The sequence below is a fragment of the Sparus aurata genome, chromosome 15 (assembly GCF_900880675.1).
Source record: "Sparus aurata chromosome 15, fSpaAur1.1, whole genome shotgun sequence".
In the NCBI taxonomy this organism is placed as follows: Eukaryota; Metazoa; Chordata; class Actinopteri; order Spariformes; family Sparidae; genus Sparus; species Sparus aurata.
Genome location: NC_044201.1, coordinates 8,472,017 through 8,499,944, shown reverse-complemented (window position 1 = coordinate 8,499,944; position 27,928 = coordinate 8,472,017). Strand labels below are relative to the sequence as shown.

At 43.7% G+C, this 27,928-nt stretch overlaps 1 protein-coding gene and 1 long non-coding RNA gene across 7 annotated transcripts; one reads left to right on the top strand and one right to left on the bottom strand.

The window, feature by feature from the left end:
• Window positions 1-131: 131 nt before the first annotated feature.
• On the bottom strand, window positions 132-1,415 carry LOC115596620 (uncharacterized). The gene is made up of 2 exons (XR_003986930.1): window positions 1,184-1,415; window positions 132-539 (listed from the first exon to the last, which is right to left on the bottom strand). It is a non-coding gene; the product is annotated as an uncharacterized LOC115596620 (long non-coding RNA).
• Window positions 898-23,752, top strand: ldb1a (LIM domain binding 1a). Of its 6 annotated transcripts, none has more exons than XM_030441856.1 (12): window positions 898-1,031; window positions 4,443-4,543; window positions 16,101-16,203; window positions 16,856-16,900; window positions 17,142-17,217; window positions 18,118-18,220; window positions 18,554-18,726; window positions 18,821-18,943; window positions 19,032-19,109; window positions 19,214-19,337; window positions 19,534-19,676; window positions 21,515-23,752. In XM_030441856.1, the coding sequence occupies exons 2-12, from the start codon at window positions 4,516-4,518 to the stop codon at window positions 21,566-21,568; spliced, it is 1,050 nt and encodes a 349-aa protein (XP_030297716.1). In that variant the 5' UTR covers window positions 898-1,031; window positions 4,443-4,515; the 3' UTR covers window positions 21,569-23,752. The 6 variants fall into 6 exon arrangements, with proteins under 6 accessions (XP_030297716.1, XP_030297715.1, XP_030297713.1 ...); XM_030441855.1 differs by having other exon boundaries at window positions 19,534-19,682; XM_030441853.1 differs by lacking the exon at window positions 21,515-23,752 and adding an exon at window positions 20,631-21,510.
• The last annotated feature ends 4,176 nt before the right edge of the window (window positions 23,753-27,928 follow it).

The window sequence follows — 27,928 nt, the reverse complement described above, 5'->3', positions numbered from 1 at the left end:
TGACTGGTGTGGATGTATGGGAAAAAATGTACATTGCTTACAACAAAAGCACTAAGCGACTGTCATGCAGTCTTTCGGGTAGAACAGGTATCAAGTAAGACGCAGTCAGAAGTAGAACAAGTGACACCAGGTAGATTTCCGGGAGAAGTTCTTCATATTTATTATTCATGTCTTTTTTTTTTTGGTTTAGTTTTCTTCTACTGAAGTTGTCAACACTGTTCACATTCTGTCAGAATTGTCGTTTGCAGTGTTTCACATCATCCCTGTCCTGCATGATTTGAATCAATATCTCACGTTGAAGTAACCTCCCTTTTCTTGATGCCGTCAGTTTCCTGCCGTCTTTTTCCACATTTACAGCAGGACGAACTTCCTCGGTGTCCCGTTCCCAGGGTAGTCTGAGGCACGACTGGCCCAGACAGTCGGCCTCTCATTACCTGTCAGGTCCGGATGAACCCAGTGCTGCTCGCGTCTCCTCTGTGGTACATCGCAGGCTGTGTGTGCCGTGCATCTGTGGGAGCCGACGGACTTACAAGCCTCATCTGTGTGTGAGAGGCAGAGAATGAGAGGAACGCACCACTGTGCCCCAACACACTTCCTAACTGCTACCTACCGCTGCTCTGCCGTTGCCATGGATACAGTGCCCTCTCTCCCCCTCTCTCCTCTCTCTCGCGGTGGGTATGGAGGGATGGGGCTGGAGAGGAGTGAGGAGAGGAGAGGAGAAGTGGCTCTGGCTGCTGCCTCTGCGTCATATTCATACCAGTGCAGCTGAGAGCGCCCCCCCTCCCTTCTCCCCTCCTCCTCCTCCTCCTTCCTTCCTTCCTTCCCTCCTTCCTTCCTTCTCATCATCCAATTTGCACACTGCTAGATCTCTCCCCCCCCCCCCCCCTCTCCATTTGTGTCTCCTATCTGCATCTGCTGATCACAGTCTCCCTCTCTCTCTCCACTGGCACAGCTTGGTTTCATCTGCGTGGCTGACCCGGGCGGACTTTTTTTTTTCCCGAGCGAAGCGTGGGCGCAGAAGAAAGACAAAGGTAAGCGTTGCGATGGAGGATGTTTAAGAGTGTTTGTCTGTGTGAGAGAGTGTGGGGAAAAGAGAAAAAAAGGAGAGGAAGAGGAGTCGGGGGGCATCAGAACAGCAGCAAGACAAAAGACCGAGAGGTGAGCATTGATGGCATCAACTCACCTGAGATAACAAGCATGCCACCAGGAGCCTTTTAAGGATTTTTGTAGGGAATTTTAAGACGACACAGTGTTGTCAGCGCACGTGAGCAAGTGTTCGTCTGCTGTCAGAAGGACAACATACTGAGAGTGCATTAGTGCGTGATAGTGAGCCAGGCAGTTAGTGCGTCTGTGAGCAGTCACTTTGCTGTCTGTCACACAGTGTTATGGTGCCGCCGCATGTTCCCACAGCGGAGACAAGGAGGCGAACAGAGGGGGAACTTCATTATTCACAGAGCGCTTTCGGAGCGATGTGCCGATGTGTTGACAGAGCGGGAACCTCTGTATCGGCAAGAGTAGGAGAGTAAGGGGAAGAGAGGATAGAGAGCGTGCCTGACAGTGCAGTCAGTGGTAAAGTGCTGAGCTTCAAAGCCTAATCACTCCTGGAAACAGAAGCCATTTCCCAAATCACACTCACGCACCCCTCCTCTGTTTCCTTTCTCCCTGGCTCTTATCTCCTCTGTTTCTCACTGTTGCAGCGCCGGGGATGCCGCTCTGTATCTCTCACATCTGCCTTTGTTCCAGAGTTCACCATTTTACAGTAGCAGAATCTTCTGTAAATGTCAAAACCCGCAGATCGCGACCTACAAAGGCGCACAAAGGGGCGAATGGTGACAGAACAGCGGCGTGAGATGAGAGGACTCCGAGAGAGAGAGAGAGAGAGAGAGCTTGTTGAAACAGAGAGAGACAAAAAAGTGTGTGTGAAGGGGAAATGAAAAGAGGGGGGGAGAAGACAAGTAAGGGGAAAAGAAGAGGAGGCCCGCAGGGTTATTCATTGTGTCTCGGTCCTGAGAACAGTGTCTGACACCGTGTATGACATTTAACTGTGATGCCTCTGCCAGTGTGCTGGTGTATGGGGATTGTGCCTGTCAGCTTTCGTTTCAGCCGAGACAGTTGTTTGTCTTTTGTTAGTATATTGGTTGTGAGTGACTCTGAGGTTGTTACACAAGGCTTGAACTCACTCGGGGGGGCTCCTGTAGTGCAGGAGATACATGGATATACTAGACCGGTGGTTTAATGGAGCCCAGCGTGTCCGATAAGTGAACCAGAGTGGCCCTTAATACACGCAATCCGTCACGTAACAGGAACGTCACGTCGCGTTACAAATGAGAGCATTTTAATGTATTTTCAACCAGATAGTATTTAACACTAATAACTATATAAAAAGAGGATATTTTTACAACATGTTTTAAAATATTACTTAACAGTTGTCAGGTTTGCATTTGTACTAGTTAGACTGAAAGAAGCTGAACATAATTTAACTCATCCATCAATGACTTTTAGCCATTGGTACAATTTATCCTCTACTTTAGCGTTTTCACAATTTTTCAATTTCATTTAGCCAATTAAGCGAACAATTTATCCATTACTTTTAGCATTACTTTTGCAACCGTTTTTAGCTACTGGAACGGTTTATTCATCAGTTTAGCTTTACACCAATTTTCAATCACGTTGACTGCTATATTTAAACCATTTATTTACTGTTAGCCAGGGTTAGCCAGCCATTTTAGCCATTTGTCCATTAGCCTACATTTTGGCTAGCTATTTCAACTATGAATTCATTGGTTTCCTCATAGATAACGATTTCAACCACCTGTCTACTTTTAACTAAATATTTCAGCCATTTATCATTCATTCATTTATTACTATTTATTTCTTTTTATTTAGCTGGGCTTACGTCAACCATTTAGCCATTGCTAAACTTTTAGCAATGGCTAATAGCAGAGGCTACCTTTGAGCTATGTTTCAACAATTTATCCATTGCTTTTAGCTAAAAAATTTAACATTTATCCATTATTTTTAAGCTAACTAGGCCTACTTCAACATAGTTTCGATAACTACCCTCTGCCCATTCCTAGTTTTTATAGATTTTATAAAGTAGTTATGAACACAATATGAGATTGAAAAAAAAAAAAAGAATTAGATTGTATTATCTATATAATCAAATTAGCTGCTCTACAATCTTCCAAGGTACCCCATGGCAACTGCAGAGTTACCTTCTGGGCCACCATTTTTGTTGAGCCACAGTTGACTGTACTGGCAGTCAGTTAAAACTGAAACTCTATTTGCACTGTTTTTTGCATTCAGCCCCACTGACTCAATGACACGGCTCAGTCTGTTATCCATCTGACAGGATCAGGTACACGAGCAACAAAGACATCCAGCTCGTGGGAGTCAGTTATGCGCCCGTGTGTTTGTGTAGCGAAGTGTGAGATTATGAGATTATTGGCTCGGAGAGCGGGCTCGCTCGAGCCAAGAGAAGTTAGGGAATGGACGGGAAGGGAAACCAGAGACATTGTGGAGGGAAAGGAAATGAAACAAAATCACATCAAGCCGCGTCAAGCTGCAGAAAAGGTCAAGGTAATATCAACAGGGTGAGGAGATTAAATTGACAGAGTGAAGTGAGATTAAAAAAACCAGGAAAGAGAGAGAAGAGGCAGAGGCCGCTGGGCAAACAGTCGGCAGTCACACTGTTTACATGCAGCTCCTGTTGGGTGTGAGCGCGTGCACATTTGCGCGTGCGCGCTCTTTCCTGCCTCCCATGGGTCTCCAGTGTCCCTGCGCTCCAGGTGGGCTTTGCATTTTTAATCGATACTGTCTGTAGTGATTAACACCAGGCTTTTCTCGGCAGCGGAGAAACAGAAGGAAGCAGCGAGAGAGGGAGACAGAAAGAGAGATGAAAATCTGTCAACCACGAGACAGGGTGTGTGAGTGAGTGTGTGTCTGTGCATGTGTGTTTGTTCGGCAGTAATGACCCTCTGCCTCTGGGCTCCTACTGAGTATGTTTATCTCCCACAGCAGCGCAGGGCAAAAATGGACGATGCATCACTGCCACACACACACAAACACACACCATGTGCATTTTCTTCCTTTTCCTCTCCTTTGCTCTAATTGCCTCCCTCTTGCATTCTCTCTTTCACACACACGCACACGCACACACACACACACACACACACACACACACACACAGTCCCTCGCCCGATTCCATATAACTTACTCCAGTCTCGCATACCGTAAAGGCTCTTTCTTCCCATTTCACTCCTCTCTCATTTTCCCTCCCACTTGTGTTGCAATATGCCTATTAATGATGCAGCTAGAGCAGCACTGCCAACTTCCTGCCTCTGACAGAGAGAGAGAGAGGAGTGTAGTTGTGCTGTACATGCCCTGCTTTGTACCACTCCCTCTAATCTCTCCACCCCTCCGTCCGTGTTGTTTTTCCTCAGAGTTAGCCCATGCGAGCAGCGTGTGGACTGAGTGCAGCTGTTTCGTTCCGAGCGGAGCCCAACATGTGAGAAGATGTCTGTTGGAGGTTGCGCTTGTCCCGGTGAGTGCCCGCTCTCACTCTTTCTCCCTCTCCCTCTCCCTCTGCCTCTCGTCTCCCTCTTTCCGTGCTCAGTGGTGCTGTCAGAGAGATGACTTATGTAAAAGTGCTGCAAAGCCGCCTAGGGCCAACTGTGCGAGTGTGAGTTATGTTTGTGCGGGGAGCATGTGTGTGTTGGACGGAGCCGTGCTACACTCTCAACACATGTCCTAAAACAAGGTTATGGACTGAGGCTACCACACTTTAGGATTGAGTTGTTCAGCAGACCCTCTCAGTCACGCTAGCTTGCTGTGCAGCGGATCAATGGCTCTTTGAGTTTTGCCACATACACAGAGAGTGAGATATCAATAAGTACTTCTTTTCACTCTCTTTCTCTGCTCTATCTGACCACTGTAAGCCTGCTTTTGATTGTTTCGGCTCTCGTATGTCCAGAAGTGTTGGCGGATACCACTGCTCACTGTCCCAGGAATTGTTTTTTCATATTTGTGCCATGGGTCAGAAGTGAATGGGACAGAGGTACCTGGCTTTACTAAAGCTGGTCTCTCTAGATGAGTTGAAACCCATTAATGATGGTGTTCATTAAAGGGGTGATATGCAAAACTCCATAGAGAAGAAACTGAAGCTCAGAATTTGAATATTTACATTATTAATGAGGTGATAATACAAATCAGAAATATTTATTTTGTTCATTACTGAGTAAACAAGCTGTTCTCAGAGGAAATTAAGGTCCCATGAACACTGTTTAAATCTAGAAAGGTGGCAGGGTCCGCCACATATAAACAAAGCAAAACAGTATGACACTGTGTTGTCCTTTAAGGTCAGTTTGATAATTCACTTTTTTCAGTTACAAATACAAAGAGAGTTTGTTTATTTAATTTGTTTCAGCATAAAAAAAAATCTGTCAATGAAGACCTTTCTCTTGTGATTAGAATTTCCTCCCCAAAAACTACATAGTGCCCCTTTAATGAAGGCTCATTAACGGCTTGACCTCAAGTAAGAATTGAATTTGCTTGGAGTTCAGCTGCTAATGGCAGCTCTCTGTCACTGCGACCTCCTGCGTGCTCCAGTTTTTTTGTGACTCTTTAGATAAAGGTTACATAAAAGATGGTTCACTTATTGTCACTCGGCTTCCACGCTCTGCACTCGTGCTACCGTGTCAGAGCAAGAGGAGGGAAGATCTAGTTCAGTCTGTCTGTACATGTCAGTCTTTGGCAAGCAAAAATGTTTTGGCAACTTTTATCCGGAAGATCTTGTAATCTGTTCTCTCCCATAGAGTGTTTGATCCTTTTTTTTTTGACTTAGGAGCAATTTCTCTTTAACGATACCCCCATTAAGAGCAGGCGGGCTACAGAGACGGTTGCCTTGTGCACAGTGACAGCCTCGCAGTGCCAGGGGACGGGCTCTGTGAAGAACAAGGGAGCAAGTAACAGATAGAAATTGAATCGTAGCGTCTGCTCAGGGGGATCTAAGAGTGGACGGATTGAATTAGGGTGTCAGTATCGTTTTAATGGGGCTGTTTTGATTCATTGGTAGTCGGCTATCAGATGGAATAAAATTAGAAAAGGCCTCCGCTTGATGTTTTCCTCTCAGATCTTTCCTCCTCTCCGCTATCTTGATTCCTCTCTCTCTCTCCTGTAGTTTTCCAGTTTCTCTCCCTCCTTCGTTCCCTCTGTTGACGGACTTAAGTGTGCAGCAGAAACTTTTTAATGACATCCACATGTTTATGAAGGATGTACGGGGGAAAGAGGTAGGAAACCAGAGAGGTCCGCCATGTGCAGGTTTACACATGCAGGCATGCGTGCAGATGTACAGCACGCGTGCACACTCGCACACCTTCACAAGGAGCCTGCTGGGACAAGTTTAGGCGGGTGGATCTCACAGATAACCGCCGAGCAACATTGATCAACATCGGTTTCTCTCTCCCTTTTTCCGTGCCCGCGCTGTAAATCGTTACATTCGAAAGGCTGGTTTGTTTATATTCCTCTCCGATGGCGGACTGGAAGATCCTCCCCATCCTTTGTGTGTGAATCTGCATTGGAAAAACAAATCCTCTCTGATTCTAACATCGCTCTCCCCTCTCATCTGGTCTTTGTTTCGTTATTAGGTCAGAGCATTGTAGAAGAGAGGAATCTCAACAGAGCATATTTGCATGTGACAGAATGCGAGCCATAATAAAGGACAGACTCCTCATGTCTGTCTCTGTCAGTGACAACACTGTGACATCCTGCTGTTGTTGTGACTTTGCTGGTGAATCAGCCTTTTTAGGGCTTTGTTCCCCACATGAAGGAGATCCGTCCTAACACAGTGGAGCCAATCACATCCTTTGTTCCGACTAAATGGTAAAAATAGATTGCCTGTGAGCTGAAGATATACCCCCCCCCCCCCTCACATGCACCCACTCAAGCATGCGCTCCCCTCTGCTCACCCATCTCACTCTAACCCCTCCCTCCCATTTCTGCCTTCCTCATCTCTCACTCTCCCCCTCTTCCTCTTTCACCCTCTCTCCCCCTTTCCCTCCCTCTCTGTCACTCCCGCATCCTCTCGCTCGCTGCCTTTTGCAGCAGCAGCGGTGTTACCTCATGCAGAAAGTCACATGGCTCCTGATTGGAGAAAAGTGACTTAAGGCAGAGCCAAGATGGCAGCCAAACAGCCAGGGCTTTTTTGATTACCGTTACACAACAACACAACTGGCTCGGCTTTATCTCGCTGCACTGAAAAGCCTGCGCCTCTCTTTCTTTTCCTCCTCAGTTCTTCACTTCTTGCCTTCTCCTCGTCCCCCTCCTCTCTCCACCCTAGTGAGTCTCTCAGATCTTGTTTGCTAGATCAAAATGGCTGTGTGTGCAGAGGCAGAGAGAAAGAAGGAATGCGTGGGAGACAGAGATGCTGGGGAGTCAGAGAGATGGAGGGGGGGGGGGGGGGGTGCAGAGTGGAGACGAGCTGTAGTGATGTCACATCTGCTGCAGGCCGACAGGATGGCAGAGGAAAGCTGCCATGTGCCACACGGCCGGGAGGAGGCGGAGGATGGGGAGAACACTAAACGTGTGGGAAGGAAAATGTTGTTTTTTTTTTCTATCAAAGCACACCTTTATTTGTGAGGGATGTGCAAGCCGCAGTCTTTAAAAACATGAAAGCGTGTTCAGCGCTGAGGCAGAAGCTGGCGGTAAGAGTGCTCAGATTGAAGCAGAGCTGAAAACAGAAGGTACGAGGACAGACGCAGAGTTGTTTGAAAGCCGTCTGCCTTACCTCCGTGCCACCCGTGTGTACGTGCAAGTGTGTAGGTTCAAAAGGCTTTTGTGTACATATAGCTACAAATCATCAACCAGATTCATCGCTTTTTTTTTTTTGACTTTATAGAAGTATTTTGAATTAACAACCCGATCACCAGACTGAATGTTGGCAATATAATGTTTCTGCAAATCACCGTATGTTGAAACTTTACATTTCTTTAGGTTCTGTTTTTCACTTTATGTTGCAACGACATGGCCACGGTCAAGTTAGGTCGAAGCACAAAAACCACTTGGTAAGGGTTAGGAACAGATCATGACAGGCGCAGACACGGCTGGAGATGTCCCGACTTCCTGTCAAAAATATCTGTTGCATGTCACCAGATATACGGCTGGAAATTGCCCCAAGATCTCCTTAAAGATATCCGGTGGCTTAACACTTACAAATTGTTTACAAATTCCGTTTTGGCTGACTATCTGTGCATGTTGCAGTTAGCATTGCCCTCCCTTTTATTGACGTCACCACGTGAGCGCGGTGCTAATTGCCAGACACAGCAGCAAAACCTCACACGCAGACAGGACCGCCTCTTTATGGAGTCCTCTGTCCTGATTGGATAAAGTGGGCAGGGATACCAGATCATTTATATTCCCTTTTACTGCATACGTTGGGGGAGGGGAGACATGGGTTACCAGTCAAAGACTATATAACAGTGATTACTGTTGGAATATAGAGCTATTTAACATTCACTTTAATGCAAAAATATCACTTACAGCAGCTTTAACGCAGTCTCAAAATACAGTCACTGGCCACCATCACCTCCACCTCACAATATGAAAGATAGGGGATGAACATTTGATTTGAACTTGATATGACACGTTTTGTAAAAATGTCAATATATTATATAGCCTATGACAGACACAAATGCAAAAACATTAATTGCCAACATTTTATCCTGGCGGCTGGGCGTTGAATGAACCAGCTTGTTTGAGCCTCTGGTTGATGAGATGAATTGTTCAAAGAGAATAAGCATGGCACATTGACAGTCTTGACAGTCTCAAGGGAAATGTTGATATTTTAAAGCTGTTGAAGATGATTCAGACAAGTGTGTCACGAAACTTAGAATCAGAGCACCGAGGCTTGAATTGATGAGGTCAGCAGGTGGAGGTGGAGTTGGTGGATTTGTACATGGAATTAGCAGCAGACTGACTCATTAGGCTGACAGAGTCGGTGTTTGAGACGTGACATTGAAACGAGGTGCTGTTTGAATGAAGGGCTTCATGTTGCGAATTAGAATAAGTGTCCACGCTCCAGTGAAATCAAGTGCTGTGTCATGGTTGTTGCATTATTCACAATCTGTGGAGCGGCTCCAAGATCAGTCCCTAAATAACACTGTCACTGCAGTCTCCGGTGTTCAGTTTAAGAGCAGACAATAAAACTGAGCTGTGCAGCATTATTTTTAAAATCTTTTTTACATCGCAATTTAGATTTGAATCTGGGTTTAGACATTTTTCCAGGACACGGCGAGAGAAGCTACAAAAATGACCGACTTAGAGTTAAAACCGCACCTCAGCGATTGGCTAATTCCCCCCTGCACTCAGAACATTGACCTCTATCATTGCAATCGCCACAACAGCAACCCTCGCCTACCAGCGTTCTGTTGGCTATCCTTCAATTTATCTCGAACACATGCGGTTCAACTTCCTCCTGTCAAGCCACAGCAGCATCCTCTGGGTGCAGTCCGTGTTCGCTCTGTCTGCTGCCTTGTTGCTATCACTACCAGTCAGGTGTCACGACAGTTTCCCTGACAGTTTTGTGCCTCGGCTTGTGGTGTTTAGAAAAGCAGCAACAGGAATCTGAACATGCCGCTCAACAGCGCTGTCTTCAGATTTTTCCCTCCGCCGCTTCACTATCTCTGTCAGACGCTTGCAGAACAGGAAAACAGACACAGTGCGTCTTTGGAAAAATGCTTTCAGGGCAAATAATGAATAATCAGATCTATTTGATATTTTTCTGTATTAGAGGCTAAAGTGTCATTTCCCTCGACTATGCATGGAGGGCATTTTACTGTATACGCACTCTGCCGCTGCATAAAAATAGTACATGTAAAGTGGCCTTCGGAGCTGGGTATCTATAAATACAAGAGGGCACATCACATCTTGTGTCGTAGAAGGCCAGTTTTCCGGTGACCAAAAATAGGACTTAGCTCTCGTTTGTGTGACTGCCATGTTCTGATGAAGCCTTTAATGTGATCGCTGCCTGCTAGGTCCCCTGTCTACGTGCGCACTCAATGTGATTCCTGCTGAATACAGATGAAATCAATTCTCGGAACTGAAACACTCCCGCAGCGATGCATGCAATATCCCATAACTTGTGCCAGATAATCCCCACTTCCATTCGGCCCTTCTTTAATAGTTTTATATAATGATAATGTCGGCTAGTAGTAAAATATAAGCCTATTGTGCGCGGGAAAATATACTCATTGTTATAATCATGGACAGGGCACATAAAGCTAAAGAAGGAGTTACATGATAATAATGGAAATGACATAGTTTTTAGTATGACTGCTTGAGATGGTGAGTAGATCTTTATGCGACTAGTAAACTAGTAAACCATTTAAATTAGGATGATTTAAATTATCTTTCTTTTTTAGGCCAGGGCATCTCTGTGGCACAACAAAACTTGTTATAATGCTGTTTCAAACTTTTGACCTTAAAAGGAAAAATGTTACACTGTGGTCAGGTTCATGATTTCATTTCGGGTTAATTCTCGAATAGGTTTACATGCTGTAATGCTCGAATAACACATCAGTTTTCTCGTACTGTACCGTGTTTCAGGAGCAGTGTTTTCTGTGTGAGAGAGGAGCTTCTGTTGGTGTAGTACACTTTGACTTTTTTTATTTTTCGAGATCTTTTATATGCACAGGACCTCTATGAAACACTGAAGAGAGGGGGGAAAATTAAAAAGCATCGAAGGTTCCCTCTTGAATCTTGAATTTGGCCATATTGCAATTTCAATGATGTTTTGATGAATTGTGCAGCCCTCATCTTAGTTGAAGGGGCCATTTCTGTGTTGTACTGGAAGCGGGTAGTTAGTTGATAATACCGAACTCCACTTCTAAACTAACCTTAGCTGCTGTTGCTTTTTGTAAGCAGAGCCGAGAGACCCACTGAGACGAGGCGTGAGGTCACATCCTTTGAGCTGCCGTAGAAAAACCAAACTTCACAAAGAAATCCACAGTCCAGCCGCGTTACACAACTTCAACAACATGTCAGCAGGCTTGTACAGGCAACTGAGAGAGATGGGAAAAGTCCAATTTTTCATGTCAAGTTACAATCAGCTCACATGCAGCTAACAAAAATATAATTTAAACATGTTAAATGCTACAAACGTTACATAGATCCCCTTTTTAAAAAACCCCATCATAGTGGTGAATAGGGCCCAGTATGAACTGGTGGGTACAGTTCATTCTCTTGTATTCTGCTCTTTTGAGTAGCCTGAGGAAGATGTTTGCAGCTTTTGCCAGCAGAGGGAGGTGCTGTTCCATCACATGTCTCCTCGTGTCAGTCCATCAACACTGCACAGACAGCAGGCTGGGGAATCATCCTAGATCTGGGCCTGTGTTATAACAGAAAGCTTTGGTCTTTTCTTTTATTCCCTCCTGTAGCTGTTTCATAATGCATGTTCTGTCATAACTACAAAGGCAGCTCTGTAGATATGAACAAAGTTAATTTACCCGAAAACCCTTTTGGGTTGTTTAACCAAGTGATGCAGCATTTTAGCTGAACAATACAGGTACAAGAATGGTTTCCACTCGGGATGGAACATTCTGATGAGATGAAAAATGTACTCCAGCTGGTTTTAGGACAAGAGGTCCACACAGTAATATTAATTGTTCGATTCTGTTTAAGAGACGCAAAACACGATTCAAGAGAAGATATTTTTGATCTGAAGCTGCAGCAGATACTGTTTGTGCATCTCTGCTCGACGTCAGACGTGTTCTTTATACACTCATAGTGACTGGTGCGGCTCAGATGTGTTTACCGTCTCGCTGAATTGCATTTGTCCACGTCTCCCTGCCGCACTTCTTGCTTATATAATTCTACAAACATGACTGGCAGCTCAAGTGAAAGCCTCGACAAATTGAGCTTTAAAAGCACTTTAAGACCACAAAAGGTCCTCCAGCCTTCAAATGTATTCCTTGTAAACATTAGAGTGGTTATTGATTAAAAGTGAAGCGGCAGATTATACCCTTACATAATCTGAGGCTATGACAGGCTCAGGACTGCGGTCTAAAGGATTTGAGTCATCAGCCAAGTCAATCATTTTTCATAAGCTGTAACGAAGTTGGTTTGAATTATTAACTGGTTGTTGTGTTAGCGTGAGCAGAATGTTTGAATCACACTTAATGAGGGATATGTGGCCTCGATCAGGCAGTTTATTTGTCATTTCATTGCTAAAGTCAGGACGGACTGTACAGGACTGGATGACCAGCGCTAGTTCACATAGTTCCAGCCCCGGAAAATCAAGTTCATCATGAATTAATTCCTCAGGGCTGATTATTCCTCATGAATTAGGTTTTAGAGCCCCGACCATACAAAGCTTTTAGAATTGCACCCGCTTGGAAAAATGTCCTTAGTCTCCCTGGAATATAATCCTGCCAGTTTTTTGGTCTGCGGTTGAACACAACGACCAACTCAATTCAGTCTGGGTGATGACTGATGTTTCTTTCACCACTTCCCTAAATGTAAACTAACTTGTGGAGAACAAGCCAGAGAGGTCTGATGGTTTCTGCTAAGTAGATGTTTAATGTGCTCTGGGAAAATCCTTAAATAGGTGTAATTTTTGAATGTATGGCCATCTGAACCATAAGGTCATAAATCTGACTGCAGAGTAATTGTTCGCATCTAAAGGCATGGCTGCAAAGGGGAACAGTAACTAAGCACATTTACTCAAGCGCCCACTTTGAGGTACTCTGTTACATTAAGGCCTATTTGATATCTTTAGTTACTAGTTACTTTTCAGACAATATAATCAACAAACACATTGTGAATTAATATTATGGATAAAGATTAATCCCTTGATGAAATTCACAAGCCACCGGGCAGTATAAACAGTCAAAATAAACCCCCTCCTGCTGCAACATTAAAGAAATGTACATTTGAATGCGTGAATAATTATTATACTATATTATCAAGAACTATTATTCTTACTCTTGCTGTCCCCATATTCATATTTTCTTCTCGTCTCCTCATGTTTATTCATTTATTTTTATCGGGCCAGGGAGGAATGAAGATGAAGTCTTTGTTGTTATTTGTTCTCTTGTATCTCTTGTGACTGTTGCAGTGGAATAGGAGTAGGTTAATCCCTCCCTCCTGTTAATCTGTCATCTGTTAATGCATATTATAACCACACCCTTGTCTCTGTATCAGGTAAATGCCAATAAAACAAATCTCATCACAGTAAAGTATTATAACCATTATTGTTAGTACTTTTACCTTAAAGTATCCTTTGCAGCTGATTTGGACTATGTGAGTTGCTGATATTGAACATATACAGTGTGATGCTGCAGACTTGAATATATTTTGCCACCTTAGAAACTGTTCTTAGGGATGCAATAGGCTGAAAAGTGTTCCTCTCATAGGGGACTCACCTTGTGCCACTCTGGGTCGCGCTGGTGCACACATGGGTCCCGAGAGAGAGACACAAACTGGGGCCCCTATGAGGGAGGCAGGGCCGTGTCTGTCCCGGTCTGTGAGTCGGGATGGGCGGAGGAGCCTGGAGGAGGCGGGGCCTTTGTTTGTTCGTGTCTCGGCTGGCAGGAACAAAGGGTCTTGTAGTAGTAGTAGATAGGTAGCACCGTCCAGCACACAGATGACATTTAAAACGCATAGTCGGGGATTGCACTTTGACAGGAACCAGGGGAATTAGTTGGAGTGTTTAACTTCCCGTCGCTTGCCGTCTTCTTTGGGATCCCCGGACTGCATTATCACCGGTCGGAGCTGGAGCTCTCACCATCCAGCCGCTCCGGCTAGCAGCGAGGCTAGGTGGCTAGAAACACCGAGCGGAGGTGTTGGGCAACACCGCGATTCGGTGGACCTTTCTCTGCAGGTAAACCAAACTTAAAGCCGCAACACTTTAGCAGCAACACTGCTTCATCATAAGCCACCGAAACTGGTTTTAAACATGCACGGTAATTAATGAGTGGACGGCGTTGATGACGGGAGTTAGCAACTAGCTAGGTTTTAATAGTTTAGCAATGGCAACCGTCCCCTGCAAACGTTCACTGAACGCGGCCCTGCGGTTCAGTTGACGCCTGGTCCTGTGTGCCGAAGTGAATGCTGTCGTGTTGTTAAATGTCGGCTGTGCATGCACACAGTCAGAGTAATATGTTGACGCCAGTGTGCAGTGCAAGTATGTGTGTTCGCACATTGCTCTGGATGTTTTATTGGCTGAGGGCCAGCCTCTGGATGCACCTCTATTGTTTGCAGTGAACAGTTTGGGCGGTCTAAACTGCACCAAAGAGCCACTATTTAAAGTTATCCCTTGTTTGAGTGGTTATGCAAGTGATTTTAATCAGACTCTCCTCTCTAAAGGATGCAGGAGTCATTCATCTCTATTTGTCATGTGGGCCCCAACTCAAGATGTGATGCCCGGCCCGTGAAATTAGATGTTTATGTTAGTGTGGGTCCCCCTGACTGGCCTCTTTTTAGGGTGTGCGTTGCTGTCTTTTACAAGGTTAGGATAATACTGTCTGATAATACTGTCTGTAATACTGTAATGTCTGAGCAGTTTGCAGGGTGTGAAGGCATAATGTGTGGTAGAAATTAAGATGTCTCCTTGTATTTGTTGCAGCTGAATCAGTTTTCTGCACAATGTGCATCAAATTGAACGACTTGGGTTTGAATGCTGTCTGGGGCTAATGGCTGGTGGTGTTGGCAGGGGTGCTCCTTTAGGTCAGAGAACCATTGTTGGGTGCTCCTGAGCAGCTTCACCCCCATCGTAATGGGGAGGAGAGGATGACCTGCCATGACTCTCGCGTGTATACTGAAGCAGGGAAGAAAAGGGTGAGAGTAAATGAAGGAGGAGTTGTTCAAGGAGCCTACATCAGAGTTCACAGACGCATTCTTTCTGCCTCAATTTGTCTCAGCCAGCATTTGTCCAGTACTCTGCCCGTGGGGTTCATCAAAAGTGATGTGGAAAGCTTAAAAGATGGAGCTTAGTGAGGTTTGATCCTGCATTAGAGTGGCCCATGTTGGATGTTCATGTTTCTTCCCCCCCCCTCCCCGCTGGGTTTAATTTGATACAATCGCCATTTTATATGCCAGGCTGACAGTGACCGACTGTTGTGCATAAATTGTGCCTTACAAAATTAATATTGTGCTGCCTTCAGGTGCCTGTTGGGAATATCAGATTTACAAGCAGTGCTCACATAAGCAACATTACCGAGGGGGCTAATACCGGAGCAGACAGGATTTTCTAATATCTCAAAGCTGCCAGTATCTATTCGCTCTATTACGAATGTATCGCCCCTACATGAAATTCCTCTAGTTGACTTCACGTTTGTCAGTATCTGTGCTGAAAAGTGGGCTAAAAAAGTGGGCCAACTGTAGGGTGGTTGTGATGGGCCAGACTGGGTCAAATTTCCGAGGGTTGTTTTTCTCAGACATCCTAGTCAGCCGCTGCCTGCTCGGGTATAAAACATCTTTGGTCGGACCTAATTACATGCAGCCGCTGTCTGTGTGAGGTCTGCTGAGTGGAGATGCAGAATAGATTTCTCAGAGTCCTGAATTGTTTTGAGTATGAATGGCTTATCTGGGCAGACAAGGGTTAACAACAGCCAGGCTGGCGAGTGGGGGGATGGGTGGTAGAGGCAACTAAAGGGGGAGACACACACACACATACACACACACACACACACACAGTGCAGTGCAGTGCATGGTTAGTATCTCATGGGGCTGTATGCAGAGAAGAGGGTTCACTATAATGGTACAAGAACACAAAGAACATACCAGGGCACTTCCTGTGTCAATTTCACTGATTGTTTTCTCAGATTTCTGCAGGCTAATAAATATCCCCCCCCCCCCCCCCCCCCCCCATGATGATTTGTTTTCTTGTCCATTTACCAGATTGAAGACGCATTAGATAATGAAGGCAGCAGGAAATTGTTTTGGCAGTGGGCTTTTTATTTGAGCAAATCTCAACAAAATCATCCAACATTAGATTACTTAGATGATGCTGTGATTTGAATGAGCTAAATCTAAAGTAATCTAAATCTCCTCTAAATCTCTGCTCTTTTTTTTCTTCTCCTCCTCCTCTGCTGTGTGCTTGTGTGCAGGCTGTTCGTCAAAGTCATTCAAGCTGTACTCTCCTAAGGAGCCCCCCAACGGCGGCAGCTTTCCCCCCTTCCACCCAGGCGCTATGCTGGACAGAGATGTGGGGTAAGTCTGAGTTATAATGTCAGAGGGAAAAGATGTCTAAAATTAGGGCATCTTTTGAATTAATTTAGTATATTGAAAATAGAATTTATTACCTCTTTGATGTCTCATTTGACTTAACTGGGAGCTGTTAGTTGTGTTTATTATTTACAAAAGAAGTTTACTGAAATTACAACAAATGTATTTTTAGGCGCTGATTATTTTTATAAATAAAGATTTGTATTGATGTTTTGTAGCTTGTACTTTTTTCCGGAGCATTTTCCACTAATTGCACTGTTTGATCACTTCATCTTAGATAGAGACATTGGAATAAAATCAAATGTAAGTTGACTGCACAGAAGCAAATGTTGCCTACAAATGCTAAATATTATAGAATATAGAAAAAAACTATTATATTACATTTTTCTACGCCTCCCCTTTTATATAACAGGGAATTCTATCTGAAAACTTAAAAAATCAAGTAAAATGTAAGTCATGGGTGATAATCAGGGTCTTGAAATAAATAGACTGGCATCAAAAGTGGCTTTTTGTAGCTCTTGGATGAAAGTTTAGAGGTCATGGTATATGATACATATGTCAAAAAGTATTGAAAATACATATGCATGATTTTGTGTTTAAAGGGTTGCTAATATTTCTATTTTTTCCTTCCTCCTAGGCCTACACCCATGTACCCCCCATCATACATGGAGCCTGGAATGGGGTGAGTACACTGACACCTGAATAGTGAATTTACAGTTTTGTTTTGAAGAAAATTAAAAAGTGTTGAAGCTATGTGCATGTGTGTTATAAGATGTATTCATTATATTTACCTGAAATTGACTTAACTTCGGGACTGGCTAATGCAATTAGTTAACACTAACACAGCGTTAACACTGTGGGTGAAGAAAAGCCACTGATGTTACTCGGACAGTGGTGTTGAATTCCCATGTTTTGTGTTTCAGGAGACCCACACCGTACGGGAACCAGACAGATTACCGGATATATGAGCTGAACAAAAGGCTACAGAATTGGACAGAGGTGAGAGTCACTTCCCCATTCACACAGATGGTGATAAGAACTCAACACCAAACTGTTGCTGTACAGATACACAGCATGAGTGTTTCATTTTCAAGTTGGTTCTGATTACAGTCCATTGTCTGCTGCTGCTCCTGTGAACTACTTGCTGCCGCCATGTCTCCAGATTTTCCCTCCCAGCTGCTGTTTATGTGTAGCTAACCATGCTAGGGATTTTGTGAGAAATTAAGCCTGAGAACTCACTGACTTAATTTACATTCAGGCTCTAATAGGATTATCTGATCAACCTGGCTAAAACGTAATTGGAGTGCCAACTGTTTATATGCCCGAGTGCACAGCTGAGTAGATGTTTGTTAGTCATGCTTTTTGTATGCACATAACAAAAAATACATGCACATTCACCTGATTTGGTCAACAGTTCTATGTCCAACAAAACTGGTAATGTCTAAAAAGTAGCATGTCTGATTCAGGAAGTTTATCCCTTCAACTTTGTTCTTCTTCGCCGCACCATTTCTACTTAAGCGCCCCAGGCATTAATGTGGATGACTATACAAAGCACTCACGTGTTCTTACATATTTTGCAAAATTTCGGTGGTTTACAAACGAAGAGTCTATTGACCATATTGTAGGGAAGAGCATAGGCTGGGTTATAGAAGTGGTAAAGTTGGCGAACCCAGAGCTTCTGCTTCTTCTTTTTTAGTGGTATTGATACATTTACTACGTTTGTTTATTCACTTATTCTTATGCAACTTCCTCACGTCTTTATAGCAAACATAGCCCTTAATGGTCTTGATGTCTATTTTTAACAGATAACATTTAGTATCTATTCTGTTCCCTTTCCTGTAATAGACTTGTATGCCATTTTAGCGAAACTGAGCGTAACTATGGTTCTTCTTTTTTCAGGACTGTGACAATCTCTGGTGGGATGCCTTTACTACAGAGTTTTTCGAGGATGACGCCATGCTCACCATCACTTTCTGTCTGGAAGATGGACCCAAACGATATAGTAAGAAATACTTTATAAAGAAAATATTGCTTCTTTTTTTATTTTTGATACTTTTCTGTACATGATTTGTATATCCTATCTTTAAAGTTCAATGTGTTCTATGTTATTTTGTTTTATTTTATATTTAATTCAGTTTAGCATTTTATCCAACGATAATGGTTGGCTGTTAGCAGCATTGTGCATATCCTTCATGCCCCATATTAAGTTTATTCTATCCTGTCTGTGTCAGATTCTGATTCCACTGTCCACATGTGGGTGATTTTGATTTGACTGTGTTGATCATCTGTACGTATTCATTTGATTTATTGATACATTATTATTTTCCCCCCGCAGCCATCGGCCGGACATTGATTCCACGATACTTTCGAAGTATTTTTGAAGGGGGCGCCACTGAGCTGTTCTATGTTTTGAAGCATCCAAAAGAGTCCTTCCACAGTAACTTTGTGTCTCTTGACTGTGACCAGTGCACCATGGTGACCCAAAACGGCAAACCTATGTTCACACAGGTACAGTTAATTTTTTCCCCCAGTGGATGAAAAATGCGTAGCCCTCCATCTACTTTCTGTCCCTGTTTCACTTTTATTTGTCTCTTGTGATAAGGTTTGTGTGGAGGGCCGCCTGTACCTAGAGTTCATGTTTGATGACATGATGAGGATCAAGACGTGGCACTTTAGCATCAGACAACACAGAGAGGTCCTACCGAGGAGCATTTTGGCTATGCATGTGAGTTGTCGCTGAAAAAACACACACGTATTCAAATCCGCAAACTATACATGCAGTTATTTATCTCACCGTTTTAACCCAATCACAGGATCCCCAGATGCTCGACCAGCTGGCTAAAAATATCACCAGATGTGGGCTTTCCAACTCCACACTCAACTACCTCCGTGTAAGCAAATTTCGGGTTTGATCACTCACCTAGAAACCTCAGCTACACATGCAACAAGCTGCTAACACACCTACGTGTCTCTTGGGTCCCTCTCTTTCCTAAAGCTATGTGTGATATTGGAGCCCATGCAAGAGTTGATGTCCCGGCATAAGACCTACAGCTTGAGCCCGAGAGACTGCCTGAAGACCTGCCTCTTCCAAAAGTGGCAAAGAATGGTAGCACCTCCAGGTAACACACGCACCTTTTTGAAATTTCCAGCAGCATTTATTGCATGGTTGCCCTGACAGTCATAAAGCTATGGAGAACTCATAAACAAATCAAGATGAAATTGTGACCTCATCTGCAACAAACCTGGAGATAACTGATTTATAGAGATTTAAAAACTTGATTGTGATAAATATCTTATCCATTTGTCGACTTGCAGCTGAGCCAGCCAGACAAGCTCCTAACAAGCGGCGGAAACGGAAGGTGTCGGGCGGAAGCACTGTGAGCTCTGGCGGAGGCAGCAATAACAACACCAACAGTAAAAAGAAGAGTCCAGCCAACAGCTTTTCACTCTCCAGCCAGGTACCTGTAAGCATTACATCTACTTGACCTCTATCTGCACCTCCCAGGTTCAGCTGAGCAAGGGATGGAAGAATAGGACAGAGGGAGGAGGGACTGGAAAGAAAGGCAAGGAGGTTAGAGAATTATTTGTAGTTGTAAGGGGGATAGCTGGGGCTGTTAGTATGTTTAGAAGTAGTTGTAGCAGCAGGCCAGGGTAGAGATAGTGTCTGGAGGTGGGGTTTGGGGTGATGTAGGGGTTGATTTCTGTAATTCTACTTAGAATGAGCAGATTTAGTTAGCAGACCCCCTGATGTGAACCAGTGATGGGCAGTCCCTGGTCCTCTGGGGCCACAGGTTTATGGGTTTATATAGACAAGGTACACATGGCCTCCATCTCTAAGTAATATATTTTGGGGTAGGGTTTCCTTGCTCTGATCTCCAGTAGGACAGTTAGGTTTCTCTCTAAATCTGCTGTGTCAACCTGCTTTAAGAGTTACCACTAAGTCTATCAGAGTGCACAATTCACACAGCACTGCTGTCTTTGCTTATTTGGTTGCTTGATTGAGCGAACGAGACCCGAGGTGGAATGAAAACCCCCCCCCTGATGCAGCACTCAAGGATCAGGGATGCCCACTGCTGGCCAGTAGGGAGGGCCCTCGACCCTGGTTCTCGGAACAGGGGCAGGGAGTCAGGGCCACATGGACTACTGAACTGTCATTGTCCTGATGTGATTGGGTTCAAAATGAGAGGGCACTTAATACCTCAAGATTTTAACACTTTGTCCCTAAAACCTAGCTTCAATTACCACTTCTATTGCATTTTATTAGTTAAATTTATTTGTAACGCCAAGTTAGATCGCACCTAGACAGTAGCCAGAGAAACGTTACAGTTACATCTCGTCCGTGCAGCCAGTCATTCCGCGCACCCCCCTGTATTATGGGGATAATATGTACCGGCCCTTGCTGTCCCCTTTAGGACGTGATGATGGTGGGAGAGCCCACACTGATGGGAGGGGAGTTTGGTGACGAGGACGAGCGTCTGATCACGCGGCTGGAGAACACGCAGTTCGATGGGGCGAATGGCCTGGAGGATGAGGACAGTTTCAACAGCTCGCCTGCACTGGGGGCACATTCGCCCTGGAACAACAAGGCTCCCTCCAGTCAGGAGAGCAAGAATGACAACTCCCAGTCGTCCCAGTAGAGTGCTATGGTCCCAGCCAGCCCCTTTTTCAATGCTTAAAAAAAAAGCTACTGGGACCCACTTGAGCCAACACACTAGCGAGAGGAGTCAGGGAGGGAGGCCTCGAGCACTTTTGTTCAATTAACTTTTGTTTGTTTTGTTCCGTTATGTTATTTTGAAGACAAAAGGAGAGTGGTCAGGGAAAGGGATAATAGCTGATGGACTGGTAAAGCTCTGTGCTGTCACATGAAGGACAGTGTCGGCAGAATCCCACTCGCTCCCTCACATTGTTGCACATGATCAGTGGTGCTCAGCCTTGGCCCTTGTCTGCTCGGCTCCAGTCAGTCCTCTTAGAGGTGTGGTGAGACTGGCGGGGTGGCGGGGTGTGTGAATGTGTGTTTACCCCCCCATCATCGCTCACCACAGCGTTTGAGCCAAAGTTGTCAGAGTGCTCGTCATGGCGGTCCATGTCAGTGGGTTCTTGTTCCAACCTCGGGTCTCTCGGGCGTGCGTTTTCCTTCGATGAGGCGCCTCGTTGTTTCTGTTGTGCTCATGTCACAGGGAAGAAATGCTTAGCTTTTATTTAACGTATTTTTTTGCAGGCTGCAGAGAACTGTGTGCACTCTTAGTATCAAAATTCAACGTTCGGTTTTTAAAAACTCAATCATTTGTTTTTGTAGGACCTGGTTGGAACAAAAACCTGTACAGTGCCGGAGCTTGAGGACCGGAGTTGAGAACCACTACGCTAAATCTTAAACACACACACACACACACACATACACACACACACACCACACTGAAACACTCACATACACATCCATACACCCAGATCATGCACACACTTACACATAATTCTCACCTACAACTACAGCATAAAACATTGAGGTACTGGAGAGAGGTGGTACGCAGCATGTCTGGACCAGAGCACCAGACGCTACAGAAGTGTGTTTTCATTTTCTATGTTTTAGACTTGTTTTGAATTTTCTTTTTTTATTTTTGTAAACAATTTCTAAAAAATAAACAGATTAAAACAAGCAAGCAAACAAAAACACCCCAGAATATTCTTTGCACTGTTTTCCACTATTAACTCTCAATCTATTTTTCTTATGAATTGACGGTGTATTTTTTTTTTTCCTTTTCTATTATTGCTAATGTAAGAACTGTAAAACATCTGAAACCTGCAGTATATTAATGTATAAGTATTGCTGTTAGATCATTCTTATTGTGATGGTAATAACTTTCATGTAAGTCTGTGCTTGATATAATGTCATCCATCTGTGTCAGACATCACGCTGTCACCAGGTCCATTGGCTTCAGTGCTAGAAAACGGGTTGGGGAGAACAAGGCTAGTGTTTTAATACTGTACTACATCTTGTTTGATGTGAGTCCAAAGCAGCACACTGGAAAACCACTTTCCCCGCTAAATTTCCATCAAGCGCCTGGTTTGGATCTGTTGACTTGTCATTGCAGAACTGTTTGCTTTGTCTTGAACTCTCTATGGGGGTCCTCTCTTCAGCGAACATAGAAACAGAAAACTTCTCAAATTTGCTACTCAAAAATATTTTAAAAAAACAAGTTTTGACAGGATTGTAAAATAAGAAAAAAAAAAAGACTTTTGTATTAACTTAAGTTTCCCAGAAATGTTTTTAATCACAATTAAGAAAGCTGCAGACCAAGGAGCTACATGTAAAGATTCTTTAGATATTGATTACACTGTGCTGTTTTATGTTTTATGAAGAATCATTTTGTTGGCTTTACTCCTCATGTTTGTGTCTGTGCTTGTATATTTTTAGGTAGTAATTTCTGTAAAAGTTATTCTATGTATTCCTCCCTAGATCTATGAGAAAACTCAATCTAATGTAAAGAGATGAAAAGCCTCTTAAAAGTTTTTTTAAACGTGATTTTTAATGGTACAATCACTGATAAAAGAATTTTGCCCTCATTTTAGCAAACTGTATTTATTTTTCTATGTACTGACATTCTGTTTAGGTCCCAGCCACCTGTACAATACTCATGACAATATATTGAGGGGGTTTGTGGGGCTGCTGAGTCAGTTAATGCTAATAGAGGTCATTCCATTACTTGTGTTTTTAGACATGTGGCTCCCGAGTTACTCTGGCCGTTTATCACAATGGTTCAGTATGTTCACATTAAAGATATATTTAATAGCCAGTTTCTTCTGTTGTAGGTTCCTGATCTAAAGAAAACTCAACCAGATCCCTTGAAACCTGAAAAACAATGCTAGAGAAAAATGTTAGTCATCCTTTGATGAACAGCCTCAAGTTCCGTCGATGCTGGGAATGTGCCACAGTGGTGCAACTTTTGGTCAAATTTAGATAAAATTCACTTAAACCCACCATCATATGATTTTTAATCTTTTGTTTTTGCAATGTATTTGACGGGTCTTTTTTTTCCCCCAGATACATTTCAAATCTACTACGGATTAGTTACAATTGGAATGTTGATATTCCAGTAAATATACCTGAGCATTTGCATTACATCTTGTTCTGAGGAAATTAGGACTCACTGGGCTTGACCTTTAGCCGCTGTGTCAGGGTTTCCTGTTGACGTCGATTGGAAGAAATTGTTGCCCAACTCATTCTAACATCACGCAGGATCCCAACTGACAGCTATTGGATAGTAATTCACAGACTCTCCCAGCAGGGGTCTCTCACAGCTCCGGGACAGAAGTGACACAGAATTGAGTCAAAGGGCAACATCTTTCAACACCCTGTGTTTCCTAAATTGACGTAATTTAGGGACGAAAGGTTTGTGAGACAGAGCTGAAATGGCAATGCACCCATAGCTGGCTCCTGTAGCACCTCACCATAGAGGTGATTTTATATCTATATTTTTTGCCAGGTTTCTGTCTGATAATTCATGTATGGTATCAATAAAGATGAATTTTCACTGAAAAACATGGTTGTCCATCATTGGAGTCAGCTGTGTTGATCTTAATGGAGAACGTATGTCATTCGCTGATGAAGACCCAAAAAATGAACGATTGCTGTAATTTCCTTTAGTAATTATGGGGAGACAGTCGAGGGTCAATGAATCCTTCCAAAATCACCAGCTCTTGCAAAGAAAACAGGTAAAACCGTGTTGTCTTAAGCAAAGCAAGTTTTTCAGGAGCTGTGTCGAGTACAGTATTTCCTTATTGAACCAAAGTTGGACGTGGAATGTGAGGATGACACAGCAGTCCTTGTTTCTGAGCTAATAGACACCAGTTGTTCTGGATGTAATTCACAATGTGATCTATCTCTATCTTGGCTTATTTTTAGCAAATTATCCATTGTGTCTTGGCAGGACAGGAGTAATGAAGACGATGGCACCCATGACGGGTGACAAGGAAGGAGGAATGATTCCTATTGAAAGAAACTGGGACAATAGCCATGTGTGTAACAGATAGTTACGGGCATAGAGAGCGCGGTGTCTCTTCTCTACAAGAAAAAGGCCAATGGGTTAGGGTACTGTGAGTTGCTAAGTACATTATCATACTAACAAAGTACCATTTTAAATCAGTTCCAAAACAGCCACGTCATTGGCTTTTGATGTACCTGTTGTTGTTGAGAGTGGGAGCTCATTCACAACCATGGGGTCAGTATATGTTTCAAAGTCATTGATATTAGATACCATGTCTCAATACATAGGGGGAACAATTTAGTTTTTTTTTTTTTTTTTTTTTTTTTTTAATTACAAAATGATTATAACAAGGCTTCTGCATGGTCTTTTAAGTACAACAGCATCCACGTTCATTAATGTCTGGGGGCTGTGGGGACATGTGGGTACTACAGCAGTGCATGTGCCATTTTGCTGTCTGAGAGGAGAGCGGGGGAACACAGCGAGAACTGGAGTAAAAACATTTCAGATATTCACTATCGATATGTTTCAGTACTTCTGACAACGCTGTTAGAGTGTGCTCAATTGATGTCTTAGGACTTTTAATCACATCTCACATTCATCACGGAGACATTAGTTATTGTAGAATTGTGTACCAAATCAGTCTGAACTAATGGTTAGAAAAAGTCCGTCCGAGACTCAACTTCAACCCCCGGTAACGGTGCTACCTTAAATCACAAATATATTCACAGGTGGGAAGCCAGTGAGGGATCACATCATTAATCCCAACACACTCCTTGCCCCAACCAATTAGCCCTACCCCCCGCATTCAATCTAGGGGTAGGGTGTCCTGATTCTTGCTATCTTTCTATTTTTAATAGGCACACATCAAACCAAGGGTAATTTCAATGTATTATTGTCCTTTTCTTTCACAAAAAGGCCCAAAACAATGCCACTTCTTTGCTGACGTTTCAGTAGCTAACTAGCTAGCTAACTTTATATAGCTATTGCTGATTTCTGCATGACAGCTAGCGCTGCACAATATATCGTTGAGCATCGCCATCGCGATGTAGTGTGTGCATTAGTCACATCGCAGAGCCTGAGATGTAGGACGCAAATAAACTCATCTAATTTCAAGGGTACCTGACACACACTGAGCATGCAGACTCTGCATGCGCAGCTATCCACCAATCACATTAGTTCTTAATCAGTGTGCGAAGCAGACCACGCCCCTGCACATGGAGTGAGTCGCTGACATTGAAAAATGAGCAATGAACAAGAGAAAATCGTGAAAACAAAGACTTGGTGCCAAAAAGTAAAGCAACGTCACTTATCTGGAATTATTTTGGCTACAAGAAGGATGATATTGACCAAACACGTGTTCTGTGTCAACAGCATAGTTGCCAAGTCCGCTTATTATAAGCGACTTTGGGCTTGTTTTTCTGTAAAGTCGCTTATAAATATTGGTAGTCGCGCGTTGCGGGTTTTTGGGCTTGTTGTTAAAGTGTTCCTCTTCCTATTGTATTGCATATCATATTGTTTTGAAGTCCTGGAACTAAAACAAAAAAGGATCATAACATATAAAACAATAATAAATACAATGATATTTCTGGATTCAGGGTGATATTTGTGTGTGTGCAAAGTGTAATAATCTCTCTCTATTTTTTTTTTTTTTTACCACGAATGGAGAAGTCGCTTGTTTTGGGCTTGTTTTCATAGGCCCGCTTGCTTGTTTCTCTCGCGATATCTGGCAACACTGGTCAACAGTGCCTTGCATCTGTTGCCACAATGAGAGGTAACACAACTAATTTGTTTGACCATTTAGGTCGGTACCACACAGCAGAGTCCTGCACAGGTCTTATTTTGAAAACCCGCCCATACACGCCATACCTTAAACTGCGTCCGACCAGTTTTCCGACAGTAGCACAAATTACATTTCGCACCTGAGCCGACCGCTATAAATTGTTACGGACGCCCGACCCGCACCCGAAGGAAAATTCGACAGACGTAATTTTTATAAATGAAAGTAAGCCAGCTTGGGAATGGAAGTTCTGGGAGGGCGCAAGCATGCATGAATGAGCTCATATGAAATATAAATGCTTATCATTTTGAAATGCAGCATAACATAAAGTGCTATTCAGGTCATCTGACGAAAATTCCTGTATTATTTCATATCCCAATACATATCGCAGGGTTAAAAAAAATCGCAATGTCAGTTTTTTCCAATATCGTGCAGCCCTAATGACAGCCCCACATTTTGAGGTATTTCGGTGTTACATGTTGATGACATATGATGCCCAAAATTTGAACAAAAAGAGTCTGACAGCGAAGTAGCGGCAGCTGTTATAATATCAGTGCAGACTGGCAGGCAAGGAGCACGGGTTGCTAACGTTAGCCAATGAAGCATCACCAATTACCAGACAATGAGCCAGTTTGATTTCTATTTATTAACTCAAATGATAGCATGAAGTGGTGAATGGATTGTGTCTGTCCATGCTTTTCTATTTTGATCAGACAAATGGCATTGTGTTAATACCGGGACTGCCAGAGTAACGCAAGAGAAATGTTTGGTCACCATTGATGACGACTGATGGCATCCGAGTGTCTTGAAGGACTCTTCCAGGGGGAGATTTCAACCACTACCCCAGTAACTCTTTGTAAAATTGGAATTGAGCCTAAGAGACCAACCAGTAGGAGTCTCTAGTGTTGCGATAAGGGCATGATCCCCACATGGAACGCAGTGATCTCCCATGATCTCTAGCTGCTGTTGTTTTAGGAGACCGGAAGAATTGAGGACAAGCACCAAATGAGAGTACCGTAAGGCCCGGATAAGTCTTCACATGTTAAGGCCACTTGGTAGCAGATTAAAGGATCAGCTTGTAATTGATGACTTTGCTGTTGCGGTGATTCGGGGGTGAGTGATTGGCAAGCGACTGCGCACCTGACGGTGGAAAACAATTGGATGAGGCGCCGGACGCGGTCGTGCAACCCTTCGTCTTTGTTTGCATCAGAGTGTTTTTAAGAAAGAGGAATCAGATTCATGCATTTTACAATCCTGTTCCTTTTCACGAACATCAGTGTTCTCTTGTTCCTGAAACAGAGGAGTCACACGGAGCAGGCTGTGGACAGACTAGAAAAGCATGGGTGGTGCAGGAGCATGTTATAGGTAAGTAATAATATCTCCACTCTTGTCCTAGACCAGCCCGTAGAGGAGTGGAGGAATTCTTGTCTTGGCTCGTTCAGCTGCAGACTCGCACTGTAAATCCTCCTTCTTGACACACTGAGAATATTGCTAAATGTCATCAGCATTGTGATAGCATAGCTGCTGCCAATACTGGCCACAGGGATATCATTTTGAGGATTTCTTGGCAACCTTTGGATGTTCTGAGTCCCCCAAAAGTCCCTCCCCAAAGTGGCTCTTTCTCAGCTGTCTTGGGCTGCGTCGCTGCTTGTTTGGACCTTCACACCAGATGTGAACTGATTTACACGATGGCCGATCAACCAACATTTTTCTATCCGGCATACAAACAAAATAGCCTTTTATTCTGATGACTAGACCATGATTTAGTGTTAGTGGTACATTAGGCTTGACAACCCCCTCTACACCCCCCCCACCCTCACACTTTAGGAAGCAAACATTTGCTTGAGGCGAACCCTGACAGTTATTTGCTCTCTTCTCACCACTCTCTTTCCCACGTCACCCCCCCACCCCCCCTCCCTGTTGCTCTCTCCCTGTAAGACCCTCCCTCTCTCCC

Coding starts and splice junctions, on each gene's coding strand:
- ldb1a (XM_030441852.1), top strand. CDS start 4,516: ATGTCTGTTGGAGGTTGCGCTTGTCCCG. Junction 4,544..16,100: donor TGGAGGTTGCGCTTGTCCCG/GTGAGTGCCCGC, acceptor GCTTGTGTGCAG/GCTGTTCGTCAAAGTCATTC. Junction 18,944..19,031: donor GGAGCATTTTGGCTATGCAT/GTGAGTTGTCGC, acceptor ACCCAATCACAG/GATCCCCAGATGCTCGACCA.